Source organism: Dendrobates tinctorius, unplaced genomic scaffold (genome assembly GCF_039654945.1).
Source record: "Dendrobates tinctorius isolate UK_male_01 unplaced genomic scaffold, ASM3965494v1 ptg000162l, whole genome shotgun sequence".
NCBI lineage: Eukaryota > Metazoa > Chordata > Amphibia > Anura > Dendrobatidae > Dendrobates > Dendrobates tinctorius.
In genome coordinates this window covers 18695125-18712976 of record NW_027361829.1, presented here as the reverse complement: position 1 = coordinate 18712976, position 17852 = coordinate 18695125, and the positions used below count along the sequence as shown (strand labels likewise).

The 17852-nt window shown below is 43.7% G+C and overlaps 1 protein-coding gene across 4 annotated transcripts in view; it reads left to right on the top strand.

Annotated features, from left to right (window-relative positions):
• The window catches only part of FIGNL1 (fidgetin like 1), a 44195-nt gene extending 34411 nt beyond the window's left edge, over positions 1-9784 (top strand). For all 4 annotated transcript variants that reach the window (XM_073549870.1, XM_073549871.1, XM_073549873.1 and 1 more), the window contains exon 2: positions 7523-9784. In XM_073549870.1, coding sequence (XP_073405971.1) covers positions 7523-9504 — 1982 coding nt within the window. In that variant the 3' untranslated portion in view covers positions 9505-9784. The remainder of the gene's footprint in view (positions 1-7522) is intronic.
• The last annotated feature ends 8068 nt before the right edge of the window (positions 9785-17852 follow it).

The window sequence follows — 17852 nt, the reverse complement described above, 5'->3', positions numbered from 1 at the left end:
CATCCTCGCTGGTCAGAGAGCTGCGGTTCCCACGCTGTCAAAAGACAGCGTGAGCTCAGCTGTGATCGGAGGTATAAAGTTTACCTCCGGTAACTGCTGTCATCTAACGGGACTACTGCTCCCATCATCAGACTATTTATTAGCTGGCTCCTGCGCTGTAAATAATGAAAAAACAAAATGGTTGTGGGTTCCCTTGCATTTTCTGTAACCAGCCAGGCAAAACTCACATCTGGGGGCTGCAACAAGGCTGGTTATCAAGAATAGAGGGGTCCCCATGCTGTTTTTTTAACAGCATGGGGTCCCCCACATTTTTGACAACCAGCCTTGCTAAAGCAGACAGCTAAGGAACAATGCACTCCGCACCGCCGACACCAAGCCTCAGCATTTCCACACCTCTGTCACCGCTGGTTCCGTTGCTACACCACTGCGCCAAACACACCGTTTTGCATTTTTGTGCGCTGGGCGCAGTGCAAAAAGGACGCATGCGCCGGCAGAAACATGCCAGCGTACCCAACACTAGATATACTCCGGTCGCATGCAGTGTCATGCGCCCAGAGGAGGAGCTGACCGGAGGAGGCGCGGCCAGGGGCGGAGCTTAGCGGCGGCCCTGCGCTGCACCTCCTAACGCAAGTCTGAAAGTAGCCTCAAAGCATAATATTGCTTTCCTCATCCCCCACAACAATTTATAGCTTTATAACTTTTTTGGTTCAAATACCAGTCAAAGGGATTGATTAAAAAAAGTTTTTACCTAAGATTACTGGCTTAAAATGTTGCAACATTTTGGCGCCACTGGATTTCTCCATGAAATTGTGTGCATTTTAGCACTCTCACGCCATTTTTCTCTAGCTCCGACAAACTGGAAGGGACATAGGCATGGCAACCACCGCTTATCGGGAATCTAAGACTGTAGTAAAATTTGTGGCAATGTCTCCGATTGCACGCCATTTTTCATGTCACCTGATTCATTAAGAGGCATGTGCCTCTTATTGATTCATTAGCCTCCCGCTTTACCCCCTCATCAAGACTGATGTGAAGATCGCAAGTCTTGATGAATTGGGGCATAATGTCCAGGAAATGTCTTATTTATCATGCTGTATATCTTGTGTTCCACACCTTTTCAGTTGTTGCTTGCTCTTAACTAGTACTCTGCCAGCAAAATATATGCTGAAACTTCCTTTCCCTCACTTCTTAGTATAACTTGCTCTCATCCCCTGTACAATGCCTTGGCTGAATGAAACTGAGTATTTGTTTACTCATCAGTATTTATCAATTTTTTTTATCAGTATCTGTATGCCAAAACCAAGGGTATCTCCAAAATTCAGAAAAGGTGTTAATCTTTCAATTAGTTTACTCAGCATATTATTATTCCAAGATCTATTGATTACAATGTATTTTGTAGGACAACCCCTTTAAAGCCCATCTTTGTTAAGCCTTTTAAGGTACATGCCCACAATCAGCAATTGCTGCGGTTTTGACTGTGTATTTATGCAGCATTAAAACCACAGCCTCCAGATGTTACAGCACAGTGGATGGGATTTCTAGAAATCCACTATGCATGTATGTACGCCTGCGGATCATCTGCGGACAGTGAAATGTGATGCGTCTTCTAGGATCGCAGCATGTCAATTTCTATTGCAGGGATGCTAGTCTGCGCAACAGTAATTTCACCAATAGAAATTTATTAACTGTGGTAAATCCTCATAGTTCAGTGAACACATTCGGATTTGCCTACGTTCAATAGAACACAGAGTTTTGGACTCAGCGAAAATTTACTGTGTCCAAAGCGCTCGCTGCTACTTCCAGATCGTGGGAATGTAGCCTTAAGGTATGAACCTTATGCAGCGCAATGTCAGAACGATCTGCTGTACATACCGTATTTTTCGTACCATAAGACGCACCTTTTTCCCAAAAAATTTTGTGGGAAAATGGGGGTGCATCTTATGGGTGCAATATACTTACAAATCCTGTGGCGGGTGTGATGGTGGCGGGCTGTGCTCCTGTGCAGTGGCAGCGGCTCTCTGTGCTCGGTGGGGAGCTCCGTCGGCATTTCGTCAAAGCCCGGAGGCCCCCGCACATCCATTGCTGCCATGTTGCGGTGGCCTCCGGGAACATGGCCGGGGGCGGTGCATGCTCAGATTCAAATCTCAGCAAAGAGATCTCGTCCTGAGGTCTGAATCTGAGCATGCGCCTTCCTGGAGGCCACCGCAGCATGGCAGCAATGAATGTGCAGGGGCCTCCAGGCTTTGACAAAATGCCAACGGAGCCCCCCACAGAGCACAGAGAGCTGCTGCCCTGCCTAGCACAGAGCCACCGCAACAGCTTGGAATGAGATTTCCTGGTGGCCACCGCACCAGCCTGGACCACCGAACGACCCCTGTGACCGCTTCTCCACCTGTGCTGATCCCTTCCCTGGTAAGCTGAATTCGGACTGTAAGACGACCCCCATTTGACACATTATTTATTCTTTCCGTATTTTCCTTCCGAAAATATGGGGTGCTTCTTGTGGTCCAGTGTGTCTTATAGGCCGAAAAATACGGTATGTTTCATCATTTATTACTTAATTTATCTACCTTGGGCTTCAAAAGGCTTGACGTGGTTAAAAGAACTCATCTGAACACTTTAGGTGCTGCTATATTATACAGTATGTCACAAAAGTGAGTACACTCCTCACTTTTTTTATTTATTTTAGATCTTTTCATTGGAAATCACCGAAGATATGACCCTTTGTTACTATGTAAAGTAGTTAGTGTACAGCTTGTATAACAGTGTAAATTTTGTGTTAACTCTAAATACTCAATAGTACACAGCCATTAATGTCTAATCCGCTTGCATCAAAAGTAAGTATATCCCTGAAAAATGGACAAATTGTTTCGCAAAGTGTCAATATTTTGTGTGGCCACCATTATTTTCAAGCAGTGCTTTAGCTCTCTTGGGCATGGAGGCCACTAGAACTTCACAGGTTGTCACTGGAATCTTCTTCGACTTCTTGTTAACATCATGGAGCTGGTGGTTGTTGGAGACCTTGCTCTCCTCCACTTTCCATTTGAGGATACCCTACAAATGCTCAACAGGGTTTAGGTCTGGAGACCTGCTTGGCCAATCCAACACCCTTACCTTCAGTTTCTTCAGCAAGTCAGTGGTAGTCTTGGAGGTGTGTTTGGGGACATTATCATGTTAGCCCAGTTTCGGAAGAGAGAAGATCATACTCTGCTTCAGTATGTGACAGTACATGTTGTCATTCATGGTTCCCTCAATGAACTGTAGTTTCCCACAGCCAGCAGCGCTCTTGCAGCCCCAAACCATTGTAGGGTCGGTGGGCTGGGCTGGGGGGTGGTCCCTCTGTATACCGCGCAGTGACGTACAGACACAAGATGAGGCAGATTTCGGGTGCAACAGGTCCAAGTTTATTCGTGCTCTCGCCGTCCGACTGACGGTCCTCACAATACAACCAGTACCTTCCTCCGGTTCTCCGTGTCCAGGGCCGCTTCACACACCGTACTTTTCACCTGGGACGTATATGTACGTCCCGTACATTTTTCACTTTTCGACGCTCTTGTCAGCTCCGTCACTGTGGCTGCCGTAGGCCTGTACAGTAAATTCACTGGTCAAACGTCGTACCAAATACGGTGTCCTACACCCGGTGTCTCGTCTATACTGCGGTTCTTCCTGTCAAGACCACCCCCCCTGATGTTCTCTCTCCTCAGTCCCCCTGGTTTGGTTTTCCTCACAGTGCACAAACTGTCGTAGTCCTCCTGTCCCTGGAGCTCCCCCTGGGGACTGGAACTTTCTGGAACCCTCCTTCAAATTTATATCTTTCCCGGTTCCCTGTAACGCCACCCCCCCATGACCAACGGTTTCCTAAGGCCTCTTTCACACTTCAGTTTTTTGCATCAGTTCATATCCGCCAAAAAGGCAGACAAGCGGATCCGTTCTGAACTGATGTGAAAATGAGGAAATTTAAAGGAAACGCGATTAGTGTCTGGAGGATCCGCCAGAAAAAAAAAACGTTGCAAGCTCCGTTTTGAAATCTTTGAGGATGGTGACGGGCAGCAACTTTTGGCGGATCCTCAAAAAAACGGATGCAACGGACGGCAATCCGTCACAATCCGCCAATAATGGAAGTCAATGGGGAAAAAAACGGATCCTCAAAAGAAAATTGAGGATCCGTTTTTTCCAAAACCTAGCGGATTGTGACTGACTGTAAAAAACTGAAGTGTGAAACAGGCCTAAGCTGATGTCAAGTCCTTTGCTCACACTCCTCCCTGCCCTCTAATGGTCAACCCAAGGTACTGCACGTCCACTACACTTTCTCAGCTGTTTCCCCACTGTAGTAACTGACACCTGTCTAAACTGTGCAAACCTTCCCTTCTCTATTCTGACAAGTCCGTCCATCCGTCAGGTCACCTTCCCTACACCATGACACTCCCACCCACCACCATCCTTGACGGTCTTTTGTACTCTTCACCTGGTTGTCGCCACACGTAATTGACACCTTCTGAGCCAAATAAGTTTATCATGGCCACATCAGACCACAGGACATGGTTCAAGTAATTCATGTTCTTAGTCTGCTTGTCTTCAACAAACTGTTTGCAGGCTTTCTTATGCATTATCTTTAGAAGAGGTTGCCTTCTGAGATGACAGCCATCCACACCAATATTTTATGTGGCGTATTGTCTGAGCACTGACAGGCTGACCCACCCACCTCTTTAAGCTCTGCAGCAATGCTGGCACCTGTCATACATCTATTTTGAAAAGAAAACCTCTGGATGTGACGCTGAGCACGTGCACTCAGCTTCTTTGGGCGTCCATGGCAAGGCCAGTTCAGAGTGGAACCTGATTTGTTAAACGACTGTGTGGTCTTGGCCACCAGGCTGCAGCTCAGTTACAGGGTGTTGCCAATCGTATAGCCTCAGCCATCTTTATGTAGACCAAAAAAAATGTTTTTTTTCGGCTCCTCAGGGTTCTTTGCCATGAATGCCATGTTGAACTTCCAGTGAACATTATGAGAGAGTGTGAGAGTGTTAACACCTGAGACCTTGTAATACCAATGAGTCACATGACACCGAGGAAGGAAAATGGCTAAATGGGCACAATTAGGCCATTTTCACTTAGGATTGTACTCACTTTTGTTTCCAGTGGTTTAGATATTAATGGTTGTGTGTTGGGGTTTTTAGAGGGTACACCTAATTTACACTGACTACTTTACATTGTAACAAAGTGTTATATCTTCAGTATTGTCCCATGAAAAATTATATTTACAAAAATGAGAGGTGTACTTAATTTTATGATATACTTTATATACTTGTTTAAAAGTAAGTAGCCATCTAGAGTTGATCTAATAGCTTCGGTTAAGTGCTTATCCGAATAGCTATAGGGCTTTCCGAATAGCTGCATTGGGAACCCGGGTACCTGGAGTGCTTCCAATCAGTTTGGTGCCACAGCTGCAGGTGTCGTGGCTGTGTCAGTCACAACAAACAGGCTGTCCATGCATGTGTTGTGACTCACACAGCTGCGATACATGCAGCTGCGGCGCCGAATCCCTGATTTTCGGGAGCGCTCCAGTTATCCAGGTTACTGATGCAGCGATTCAGAAACCGCTATAATTATTCGGGTAAGCATTTATCCAAAGCTATTAGATCAATACTGTAGCCAGCAACAAAGCTGGTAGAAAAAATAACGATAACGAAGACACTTGAAGAAACATAGTACCAGCGTTTTCCTAAATTGCATTTGGCTTCAAAAGCTATATGGGCAAGCCTCAATCTACAGGAATCCATGTGCACAGACCCTTAAGCAATTTGACAGGAGAGTGGGAGCAGTTCTTGTAATCCAACTTTACTGTTAAAGACAAGTTACACAAGTTAACAGACAGGCAGCAAGGAGACACCTAGTGGCTGAAAATTTAATTTTGCATAAAGTACTTTGCAGTTTTATAAGTCATTGCATTGGCCATCAAATAAACGTAAGTATATTGAAATGTTAGTGATGATTCAGAGTTTGCTTTTGTAATTAAATACTATTAAGCTCTTGAGTTGTTTGTAATCTGTGTTTTTCTGATGTAAAAAGGCAAGAAAACAACTGCTTTGATAGACATGAGAAATAGGTAAAATGAAATACAGCTGACCATAGAGACTGGAGTATTGCTGACTGGGGAAGGCTTGCTATTAATGACTAAGAAGTTTAGGGTAGACTGAGGTTCGCTTTCTCTTAGCGTTTACTGAGGAATGGGAGCTGCTTTGACCAATAGTGATTAGTGGGAACGTTCTGAGACCAGTGGAGAAACAGGACTGTTGCAATTGGAAGAGATTCCTATGACTACTGTGAAAGCAAGGGGCAGGTAGGAGATGCAATTACCAAAGGACACTTATGACTACTAGGTAATCTAGAACTCAAATGACATGTGAGAGTCAGGTGCACATATCCCTGGCCCTGCAGTATATTATTTTCGTTTTCCATGTGAATGGAGTTGTGTACAAAAAAAAAATTACCACCAGTGGGGTTAAAGGGAATCTGTCACCTCATTTTTCCCCTATGAGATGTGGCCCCACGATGTAACCTGAAAGATAAGAAAAACGAGTTATACTCACTCGGGGGGCGGTCCGGTCCGATGGGTGTCGCGGTCCGGGTCCAGCGCCTCCCATCTTCTAGCGATGACGTCCTCTTCCTTGCTTCCTGTCGCGCTCTTGCGCAGGCATAATTCTCTGCCCTGTTGAGGGCAGAACAGGGTGCTGCAGTGCGCAGGCACCTAGAAAGGTCAGAGAGGTCTGGCGCCTGCGCACTGCAGTACTTTACTCTGTCCTCAACAGGGCAGAGAATTATGCCTGCACAGAAGCCGCGAAAAGCAAGGAGGAGGACGTCATCGCTAGAAGATGGGAGGCACCGGACCGCGACACCCACAGGACCGGACCGCCCTCCGGGTGAGTATAATATAACTCGTTTTTCTTATCTTTCAGGTTACATCGGGGGCTTATCTACAGCATTATAGAATGCTGTAGATAAGCCCCTGATGGCGGTGGCAGCACCTCATAGGGGAAAAATGAGGTGACAGATTCCCTTTAACCAGGCTGCAAGTTCTGCACTTTTTTTTTTTTTTTTGAGAAGCAGATTAATGCCAGTAATGAGGTTCGAACATGTGGTACTCATCCAGAACACTCATTAAGACTTCTTATTTCATGGCTTACACTTACGTCAGAGGCCCCTCTAGAAACTTAGAACCTGTGTTTGGCGGAGCACCATAGGAAATAGTGCCTTCCATTATGGAACTGAGCGCAATAAAATTACTAAACCAGAAGGAGAAGGAAAGCTGCTCAAAGTTGCATCATAATGGTGCCATTTGGTCACAAGCATCAATAATACTCTATCCCCACCAAGGCAGATCTGTTAAATCCGAGCATGAGGCCAGATTTTAACACTATTTGATTTAGAAAGCTACACAACTTTTACTGTTGTTCTAATTTGAATTAATAAAGCTAATGGATATCAAAATGTTTGTAATTTAAATGTAATTATTTTTGCTTTTCAGGCAATGCGATGGAGACTCCTGACCCCAGCTCCGTTCATCTGAGTGAATGGCAAAAAAATGCTTTTGCTCTAATGTCTGCCACCTGCTCCCCTGAACAGAAAGCAGATGCATTACGTGCGCACATTTCTCAGATTCAGTATGCATGGGCAAACTCTGAGATCTCCCAGGCATCAGCAGTCCACCTGTTCAAAAAGTATGCCGAAAGGTATGCTGCCATTATTGACTCTGACAAGGAGGGACATGGCCTAAATAACTATGCAGATAGCATTATGTCTTTGGCCAGATGTCCACGCAATGACAGTGACAAGTGGCAGTCATCTTTGACAACCAGTAATATTTTAAAATTAAAGTGTGTACAGGAAATGTTCGAATCTGCTGGATCAGACCTGGAGTCCCAAATGAGTTCTGCAGATGCATCTCTTAGCGTTTCTAATGAGGTCAGTACCTTTGGAAATTCAATGGTTTCAAGTAACGAGCTCAACAGTTTAGGACATAAAAGGACGGAACTTTATGCTTTAGAAGAGGCAACTAAAGGAGCTTTATTTCAAAATGCTAAATTACCAGCAGCCCCAGATATCAATTCCACAGATACAAGCATCTCGCCTGCTGTTCCAAATGCCAGAACACAATTGGTCACAACTCCAATATTTGGAAAGAATGATGCAACACTTTCTGAAAATAGATACAGTGCTCCTGGACAAAGTACATTTTCTACTGAAAGTTCTGCAAAGGCAGGTAAAAGGAAGTCATTTTATGCACTGAGGGATGAAGGTAGAGATCAGAGACATCTAGTGAACAGGCTAAACCCACCCATGTGTGATCCACCTGTAGAAAGTGGCTTTAAAACTGCAAAAGAACAACTGTGGGTTCAACAGCAGAAAAAAGTTAATAGCCAGTCCCGCAGCACAGGTCCTGGAGCATATGGAACTGGTAAAAAGTCACTTGGGGCTGCACGCTCACGTGGACTGCATGGTAAATTTGTTCCTCCAATTGCAAATCAAGATGATGGTGATAGCACTGTTAGTCAGAGAAAAGCCTGTACAGCTAGTAACAATGAATCAAATGTCCCTTCCGATGAGCGCTTGAAAAACATAGAGCCAAAAATGATTGAACTCATCATGAGTGAGATTATGGACAAAGGCCCTCCACTTAATTGGGATGATATTGCTGGTTTAGAATTTGCCAAAACTACAATAAAAGAAATAGTTGTGTGGCCTATGCTGAGGCCAGATATATTCACTGGACTTCGGGGACCACCAAAAGGCATTCTTCTTTTTGGACCTCCAGGAACTGGAAAAACTCTCATTGGAAAGTGTATTGCGTGTCAATCTGGGGCTACATTTTTTAGTATCAGTGCATCATCGTTAACTTCAAAATGGGTCGGTGAAGGTGAAAAGATGGTTCGCGCTCTCTTTACAGTGGCAAGATGCCACCAGCCCGCTGTAATTTTTATAGATGAGATAGATTCCCTTTTATCTCAGCGAGGTGAAGGAGAGCATGAATCTTCCAGAAGAATTAAAACTGAATTTTTAGTACAGTTAGATGGTGCCACAACTTCCTCAGAGGACCGCATACTTGTGGTTGGTGCTACTAACAGACCTCAAGAGATAGACGAGGCTGCTAGACGGCGACTGGTGAAGAGACTGTACATACCTCTTCCTGAAGCCTCAGCTAGAAAGCAAATTGTTGTTAGCCTGATGTCTCAAGAAAATTGTAGCCTCTCTGAGAAGGAAGTACAAGCTATAGTTGTACAAGCTGAAGGGTTCTCTGGTGCAGACATGACTCAGTTGTGTAGAGAAGCTGCCCTTGGCCCAATTCGCAGCCTTCAAGCCATTGATATTTCAACCATTTCACCTGATCAAGTCAGGCCTATTGCTTACATTGATTTTCAAAATGCATTCCAAACAGTGAGACCCAGTGTTTCAAAGCAGGACTTAGAATTATATGAACACTGGAACAAAACCTTTGGTTGTGGTAGATAGAAAACACCTTATGGAAAAAGAGAATTTTTCCATTTTTTTCAGTTTAAGACCCATCTTATTTCTAACAACTTCTCTTCATGCTTTGTAATGAGCTGTACAAAAAATGTTCATTTTTTGACTCCCTCTCATCTGTTCTCTTTAGAACAAGTTATTAAATAGCATGGTTATTGAAGCATTCTGAAACAACACAAGATGTTCACTATCATCATGTGTAAACAGTTTAGATGTTTCAATGCCACATTCCATTTAGTGTAAAAATAAAACACATTATACCACTTTGCATTTTTATCTTTACTGAGTCTACTTTTATTGCCAAATTAAAAGGAATCTGTCTCCAGATTTTTGCAACCCCATCTGATAACAGCGTGATGTTAAGGGCCCGTTACACATAGCGATATCGCTAGCAATATCGCTATAACGTCACTGGTTTTGTGTCGCAGCAGCGATATTGCTAGCGATATTGCTACATGTCATACTTACCTCCGACCGGCTCCCCCGCTGGTTATCGCTGATCGCGCGAGAACGTCCTGGACCATTTCTCGACGGCCACTTCCTGCTGGGCTTCCTGCTGTGGCCACGAGCGACACGTGGACGCGGGCGGGAGGACGTCAGGATCGCCTCGTCTGACAGGTAAGTAGCAACCCCCGACCGCTGCTATGTCGGGGAGATCTGCCTGTTTGGCAGCTCACTAGCGACCACTTAACGATGCACCAGCGATCCTGACCGGGTCATATCGTGGTCAGGATCGCTGGTGCATCGCTAAGTGTAACGGTACCCTTAGAACAGAGACCTGGATTCCAGTGGCTTGTCATTTACTAGGTTGCTTGGTGCAAATTTTGATAATCTGTTTTATCTGTAGCAGATTTACCAGTAACTAAATACTGAGTACTGTATAATCCCACTCACACCACTTATTGACAGCTTTTTGTGTACACCCTGCATTGGCAAAAAGCTGCCAATCGGTGCTGGAGGCTGGGTTTTACAGAGCTCATGAATATTGAGGGCTTCATGCAATTAAATTTGCAAGTCTTCAAGGGTTAATCTCTTGCTGATGAGTGATTTTCTCAACTTGTGCAAGCAGTCTACTAGGTGACTCATCACTTAAATCTCAAGGTGGGAGCAGCAACAAGGAAAGTCTGCTCACTGTGTTCCGATTCACCTAGTTTGGAGAAGCAATTCGCAAGAAGCTGTCCCAGTCTCGGACACAATCAGCAAAAATAAAAAGATGGTCTCCAGCGATGAAATGCAAAGATGTAGTCATAAAAGGTAAAAAAAACTTCACTTTTAATTAGTCCAATGTGAAAATACAGCAAGTGCTGGTAACCACTAAAAATCCACATAAGGCAAACCGACGTGTTTCAGCAAGGAGCCTTAATCATGGTGTTATAGTATAGTGTGCAGCGGGGTTCTACTATATCCAACCTGAGAGCAAAAACAAATCACGTTGCATTTTGGTGCGCTCGGCGCACCGTCAAAAGGACGCATGCAGCGGCAAACGCATACCTGCGCACGGCCTGCCTACCCAATGCTAAAGATAGGGTTTGCAGGTCGCATACAGCATCATGCGCCCAAAGGCGGAGTTGACCGGAGGAGGTGCGGCAGGGAACGGAGCTTAGCGGCGGCTGTGCGTAGCTCCAAGGAACGCAAGTGTGAAATCGGCCTTAGAAGGTGTTATGTGACCAAACTCTTGCATCTTTACACTTTGGACAGTAGATGACCGTATAGGTAAATTTATCGAATAAACCACATAACAGGGCAAAAGTTTTTTAACATAAGTTTTAATTGTATTTAAATATTTTTATTAAAGTTTTTATAAAACTGGGAGGTGGATAGGGAGGGGGAACAAGAAAAAGGGAGAGGGAAAGGGTAAATGTATATAGCAAGGGTAAGGGTCATAAAAAATAGAGAATCCTTGTAACAAAGCATACATTAATAAGTATACAAAATACTAATGTCAATAAGAGGCACAATAATGCTGAACTTTTAAGGAGGCGATGCAAGAAGGCGGTCTAGTCCAATCACTTAAGGAGGTGTATGAGAGAAGTTTAAACTTGTCCAAATTTACTGTTCCAGACCTTCCACTTATTAGTATAGGTGAGAATATTATTGTTACTAACTGCAAACCTCCATTCAATAGCATTATGTTGGTAGATTTTGTCTAGGATATCTGAACATTTAGGAGGGTCAGGCTTCTTCCAAAAGTAAACCAAGTTATTTTTAACAACCCAAAGGATGGGAATAACTACCTGTCACCGACGGGTGTAATTGATCCACGTCCAAAGAAAGCAATGCTTTTTGGGGAGTCAGGGTGAAATTATCTGTAAAGGAGTCAATGTGACGAGAAACCTGGAGCCACAGACGTTTTAGTTTTGGGCAACACCAAAAGATGTAAAGATTCCCCTGTTGTCTGCATCCTCTCCAAGAATGGGGGGAGTGGGCCTGGTTAATGTGGGAGAGTCTGATAGGCGTGTAATACCACCTGGTAAGTAGTTTGAAATAAGACTCGTGAAGAGTCATTGATATGGTAGATTTATACATATTTTTTATGGCGAAGTCCCATTGCTCAATTGGAACAACAGTTCCAAGGTCGGTCTCCCATCTCCTTAAATATATGATCTTGCAAGAGAGTTCCTCTCTGTTGAAAGAGGCGTATATATTCCTTAAGCTCCAGGTATTTTTATTACTTAGACTGCACAGCAGTGAGGACACAATTTCATAATTAAGTGCTTTGCCTAATAGGATTTTTTGTACCTTATCTTTCAGCATTAAGAAAGGGATAAATTCATAGGAAGGAACATTATTTGTCTTTTATTTTGCTGAATGTGAGAAAAATAGACCCATCGTGTGTGTTTTTTTATTTTTTTAATACCTAAATTATTCCAGATTTCAGAGAGGGAAGTCAAATATTAAAGCCACTACACAAAGCGGAAACCTCAAGGCCTGTTCAACTTTGTTAAATTTTTTATATGGTTTGATCAGTGATCTCCATGCAGAAATGATGGGACTGAAAATAGGATGGGAAGATACCTTTTGAGGCTCTTGAAACAAGAAGTAGAAAAGCAATTCTTTTAGAGAGCCAAATTTACTTCTATCTCTCCAGATAAAACCAAGCTGGAAATTTTTGTTTATTGTTGAGCCAATACCAGCTCTGCTTAATTAATAAGGCTGAGTAGTATGCATGTAAGTTAGGCATGCTCGTACCTCCTCTGCTCTTATGTTTATGTAGAGTTTCTGCTGACACCCTAGGCCTCCTGTCATCCCACACGAATGATTTTAGCAGGTTTTGCAAATTTGGGAGCGTCCGAAAAAAATAGAGTATTTTTGGCAGAATGATGGATCTCACAACCATCACCCTACCAAACATGGAGAGTTCAACTTGCAAGGATCCCACTTAGATTTCCTTTGACAGTTGCTTGGATAGAACTTGCTAAAGTGATTCCAAGATAAACTAACCCTTTATCTTCCCAGGTAAACTCAGTACTTTAGCTCCTCGATTTCCGTTTTAGTCATGTTGAGGGTCATGAATTTTGACTTGTGAGAGTTAATCTTGAAATAAGAGGCCCTTGAAAACATTTCTAAGTCTTCAGCAAATACTCTGATGGAATTCAAGGGGTCCAGTAGGGTCAAAAAGAGGTCGGCAAATAGTCCAATTTTAACCCCTTCATGACCCAGCCTATTTTGACCTTAATGACCTGGCCATTTTTTGCAGTTCTGACCAGTGTCCCTTTATGAGGTAATAACTCTGGAACGCTTCAACGCATCCTAGCGATTCTGAGATTGTTTTTTCGTGACATATTGGGCTTCATGTTAGTGGTAAATTTAGGTCGATAATTTTTGCGTTTATTTGTGAAAAAATCAGAAATTCGGCGAAAATTTTGAAAATTTTGCAATTTTCAAATTTTGAATTTTTCTGTTAAACTAGAGTTATGTGACACAAAATAGTTACTAAATAACATTTCCCACATGTCTACTTTACATCAGCACAATTTTGGAAGCAAAATATTTTTTTGTTAGGAAGTTATAACGGTTAAAAGTTGACCAGTGATTTCTCATTTTTACAACAAAATTTACAAAACCATTTTTTTTAGGGACCACCTCACATTTGAAGTCACTTTGAGGGGTCTATATGGCAGAAAATACCCAAAAGTGACACCATTCTAAAAACAACCCCTCAAGCTACTCAAAACCACATTCAAGAAAATTATTAACCCTTCAGGTGTTTCACAGCAGCTAAAGCAATGTGGGAGGAAAAAATGGACATTTTAATTTTTCCAACACAAATTTTCTTTCAGCATCATTTTTTTCATTTTCACATGTGCAACAGGATAAAATGGATCCTAAAATTTGTTGGGCAATTTCCCCTGAGTTACACAGATACCTCATATGTGGTCATAAACCACTGATTGGGCGCACGGCAGGGCTCAGAAGAGAAGGAGCGCCATTTGACTTTTTGAATGGAAAATATGCTGGAATATTTAGCGCTTGCCATGTCGCGTTTGGAGAGTTGCTGTGTGCCTAAACACTGGAGCTCCCCCTCAAGTGACCCCATTTTGGAAACTAGACCCCCCAAGGAACTTATCTACATGCATAGTGATCACTTTGAACCCCCAGGTGCTTCTCAAATTGATACGTAAAAAAAAAAAAGTACTTTTTTTTCACAAATTTTCTTTTAGCCTCAGTTTTTTGATTTTCACATGGGCAACAGGATAAAATGGATCCTAAAATTTGTTGGGCAATTTCTCCTGAGCACACCAATACCTCATATGTGGTCATAAACCACTGTTTGGGTGCACGGCAGGGCCCGGAAGGGAAGGAGCACCATTTGACTTTTTGAATGGAAAATTAGCTCCAATTGTTATCGGGCACCATGTCGCGTTTGGAGAGCCCCTGTGTGCCTAAACATTAGAGCTCCCCCACAAGTAACACCATTTTGGAAACTAGACCCCTTAAGGAACTTATCTAAATGTGTAGTGAGCACTTTGAACCCCCAAGTGCTTCACATAAGTTTATAACGTAGAGCAGTGAAAATAAAAAATCTTTTTTTTTTCCTCCAAAAATGATTTTTTAGCACGCTATTTTTTATTTTCACAAGGGTAACAGGAGAAATTGGACCACAAAAGTTGTCCACATTGTCCTGAGTACGCTGGTACCCCATATATGGGGGGGGCACTGTTTGGGTGCACGGCAGGGCGCAGAAGGGAATGAGCGCCATTTGACTTTTTGAAATGAAAATTAGCTCCAATCGTTAGCGGACACCATGTCGTGTTTGGAGATCCCGTGTGCCTAAACTTTGGAGCTCCCCCACAAATGACCCCATTTTGGAAACTAGACCCCCTAAGGAACTTATCTGGATGCATAGTGAGCACTTTGAACCCCCAGGTGATTCACAGAAGTTTATAATGCAGAGCAGTGAAAATAAAAAATCCTTTTTTTCCTAAAAAAAAAAAAAAATTTTTTTAGTCGGCAATTTTTTATTTTCACAAGGGTACCAGGATAAATTGGACCCCAAAAGTTGTTGTCCAGTTTGTCCTGAGTACGCTGGTACCCCATATGTGGGGGGGAACCACTGTTTGGGCACACGTCGGGGCTCGGAAGGGAAGTGACATTTTGAAATGCTGACTTTGATGGCATGGTCTGCGGGCGTCATGTTACATTTGCAGAGCCCCTATGTGCCTAAACAGTAGAAACCCCCCACATGTGACCTCATTTTGGAAATTAGACCCCCCCAAGGAACTTATCTAGATGTGTGGTGAGCACCTTGAACCCCCAAGTGATTCACAGAAGTTTATAACGCAGAGCTGTGAAAATAAAAAATCATTTTTTTCCCTCAAAAAAAAATGATTTTTAGCCCACAATTTTTTTTTTTTTTCACAAGGGTAACAGGATAAATTGGACCCCAAAAGTTGTTGTCCAGTTTGTCCTGAGTACGCTGATACCCCATATGTGGGGGATGACCACTGTATGGGCACACGTCAGGGCTCGGAAGGGAAGTAGTGACGTTTTGGTATGCAGACTTTGATGGAATGGTCTGCGGGCATCATGTTACATTTGCAGAGCCCTTGATGTACCTAAACTGTGGAAACCCCCCACAAGTGACCCCATTTTGGAAACTAGACCCCATAAGGAACTTGCCTAGATGTGTGGTGAGCACCTTGAACCCCGAAATGCTTCACAGAAGATTGTAACGCAGAGCCATGAAAATAAAAAATCTTTTTTTTTCCTCAAAAAATGAATTTTTAGCTCACAATTTATTTTCACAAGGGTAACAGGAGAAATTGGACCCCAAAAGTTGTTGTCCAGTTTGTCCTGAGTACGCTGATACCCCATATGTGTGGGGGAACCATTGTTTGGGCACACGTCAGGGCTCAGAATGGAAGTAGTGACGTTTTGAAATGCAGACTTTGATGGAATAGTCTGCGGTCGTCATTACATTTGCAGAGCCCCTGATGTACCTAAACAGTGGAAACCCCACAAGTGACCCCATTTTGGAAACTAGACCTTCCATGGAACTTATGTAGACGTGTTTTGAGCACTTTCAACCCCCAAGTGCTTCACAGAAGTTTATAATGCAGAGACGTGAAAATGAAAAAAAACATTTTTTTTCCACAAAAATAATTTTTTAGCCCCCAATTTTTTACTTTCCCAAGGGTAACAGGAGAAATTAGTACCCCATATGTGGGGGTAAACCACTGTTTGGGCACACGTCGGGGCTTGGAAAGGAGGGAGCACCGTTTGACTTTTTGAACGCAAAATTGGCTGGAATCAATGGTTGCACCATGTCTCGTTTGGAGACCCCCTGATGTGCCTAAACAGTGGAAACCCCTCAATTCTAACTTCAACCCTAACCCCAACACACCCCTAACCCCAACACATCCCTAATCCCAACCCTAACCATAACCCTAACACACCCCTAACCCTAATTCCAACCCTAACCCTAATTCCAACCCTAACCCTAATTCCAACCCTAACCCTAATTCCAACCCTAACCCTAATTCCAACCCTAACCCTAATGGAAAAAAATATATATTTTCTTTATTTTATTAGTTATGCCTACCTATGGGGGTGATAATCGGGGGGCTCGTTTACTTTTTGTTTCATTTTGATCACTGTGAGTGATCAAAATGAAATAATGGAATCTGCAGCCGGCAGATTCGAGCGGGCGCCATAGTCCAAGATGGCGGCGCCCATGAACCGGACCCGCCAGACACCGGGAGCGACGGGGACTTGGAAGGTGCCGGGGAGGGTGAGAGGGGGTGAGGGGGTTATCGGAAGCTGGCGGGGAGCGGAGGCAGGGGGGGCAGATGATGACAGCGGCGGCAGATCGCCGCTGTCATTCAGTGGCGGGGAGGCGATCGCCGGTGGGGGGGTCGAATCGGTGTCTCCAGCCATGTCCGATGCTACTGCAGCATCGACCATGGCTGGATTGTAATATTTCATCAATTTTCATTGATAAAATATTACTATCGCTCTGATTGGCTGTTTCACTTTTAACAGCCAATCAGAGCGATCGTAGCCACGTGGGGGCGAAGCGACGCCACCTGTGGTGAATTACAAAGCCCCCTGTGTCTGCGGGTCAGGTGACCTTTCATTGACCCCGGTCACCCAACCCGCGGGGGGCTTTGAATTCATGACACAGGGTATGCGTCATGGGTCGGATTGGCACCGACTTTCATGACGCATACGCTGTGTCACAGGTCGGGAACCGGTTAAAATGATGGGAGTGGAAATCAAATCCTGCAATATTCTTATTGGATCTGATCTTTTCAGCCAGTGGCTCTATTGCTAATACAAAGAGCAAGGGTGACAAAGAGCACCCCTGTCTTGTTCCGTTCGAAATAGGGAATGGGTTTGAGAGGCAATTAGCATAAATTCTGGCGGTGGGGGCAGAATATAACGCAAACACAAATGACAAGAATCCTTGGCTAAAACCAAATTTTGTTTAAGTTGCTTCCAGGTAAGAGTAATTCAGCCTGTCAAAGGCCTTTTCTGCATCCAACGCCAGAAATGCCGATCTAGTATTGGATAGATTTGCCCTGGTAAGTAAACTCAAAACTCCGCCGCCTGACGTCCCCCTACAAAGCCAATCTGGTCATCGGAGAGCAATCGAGGGAGTATGTGTTTTTTTTTTTTTTTTTTTTTTTTTTTTTTTTTTTTTTTAACCGTTCGGCAAGTAATTTATAATAAATTTTAATGTAATTGTTTGAGTGATATTGCATCCTCTCCGGGTCCCCCCTGCTTTTGGAACCAGAACAATTACAGCTTCCAGCATCTCTTTTGGGAAGGAGCCCCGAGAGGATGCTGCATTAAATACTGAGACCATATGTGGGATCAAGGCTTTAGAAAAGGTC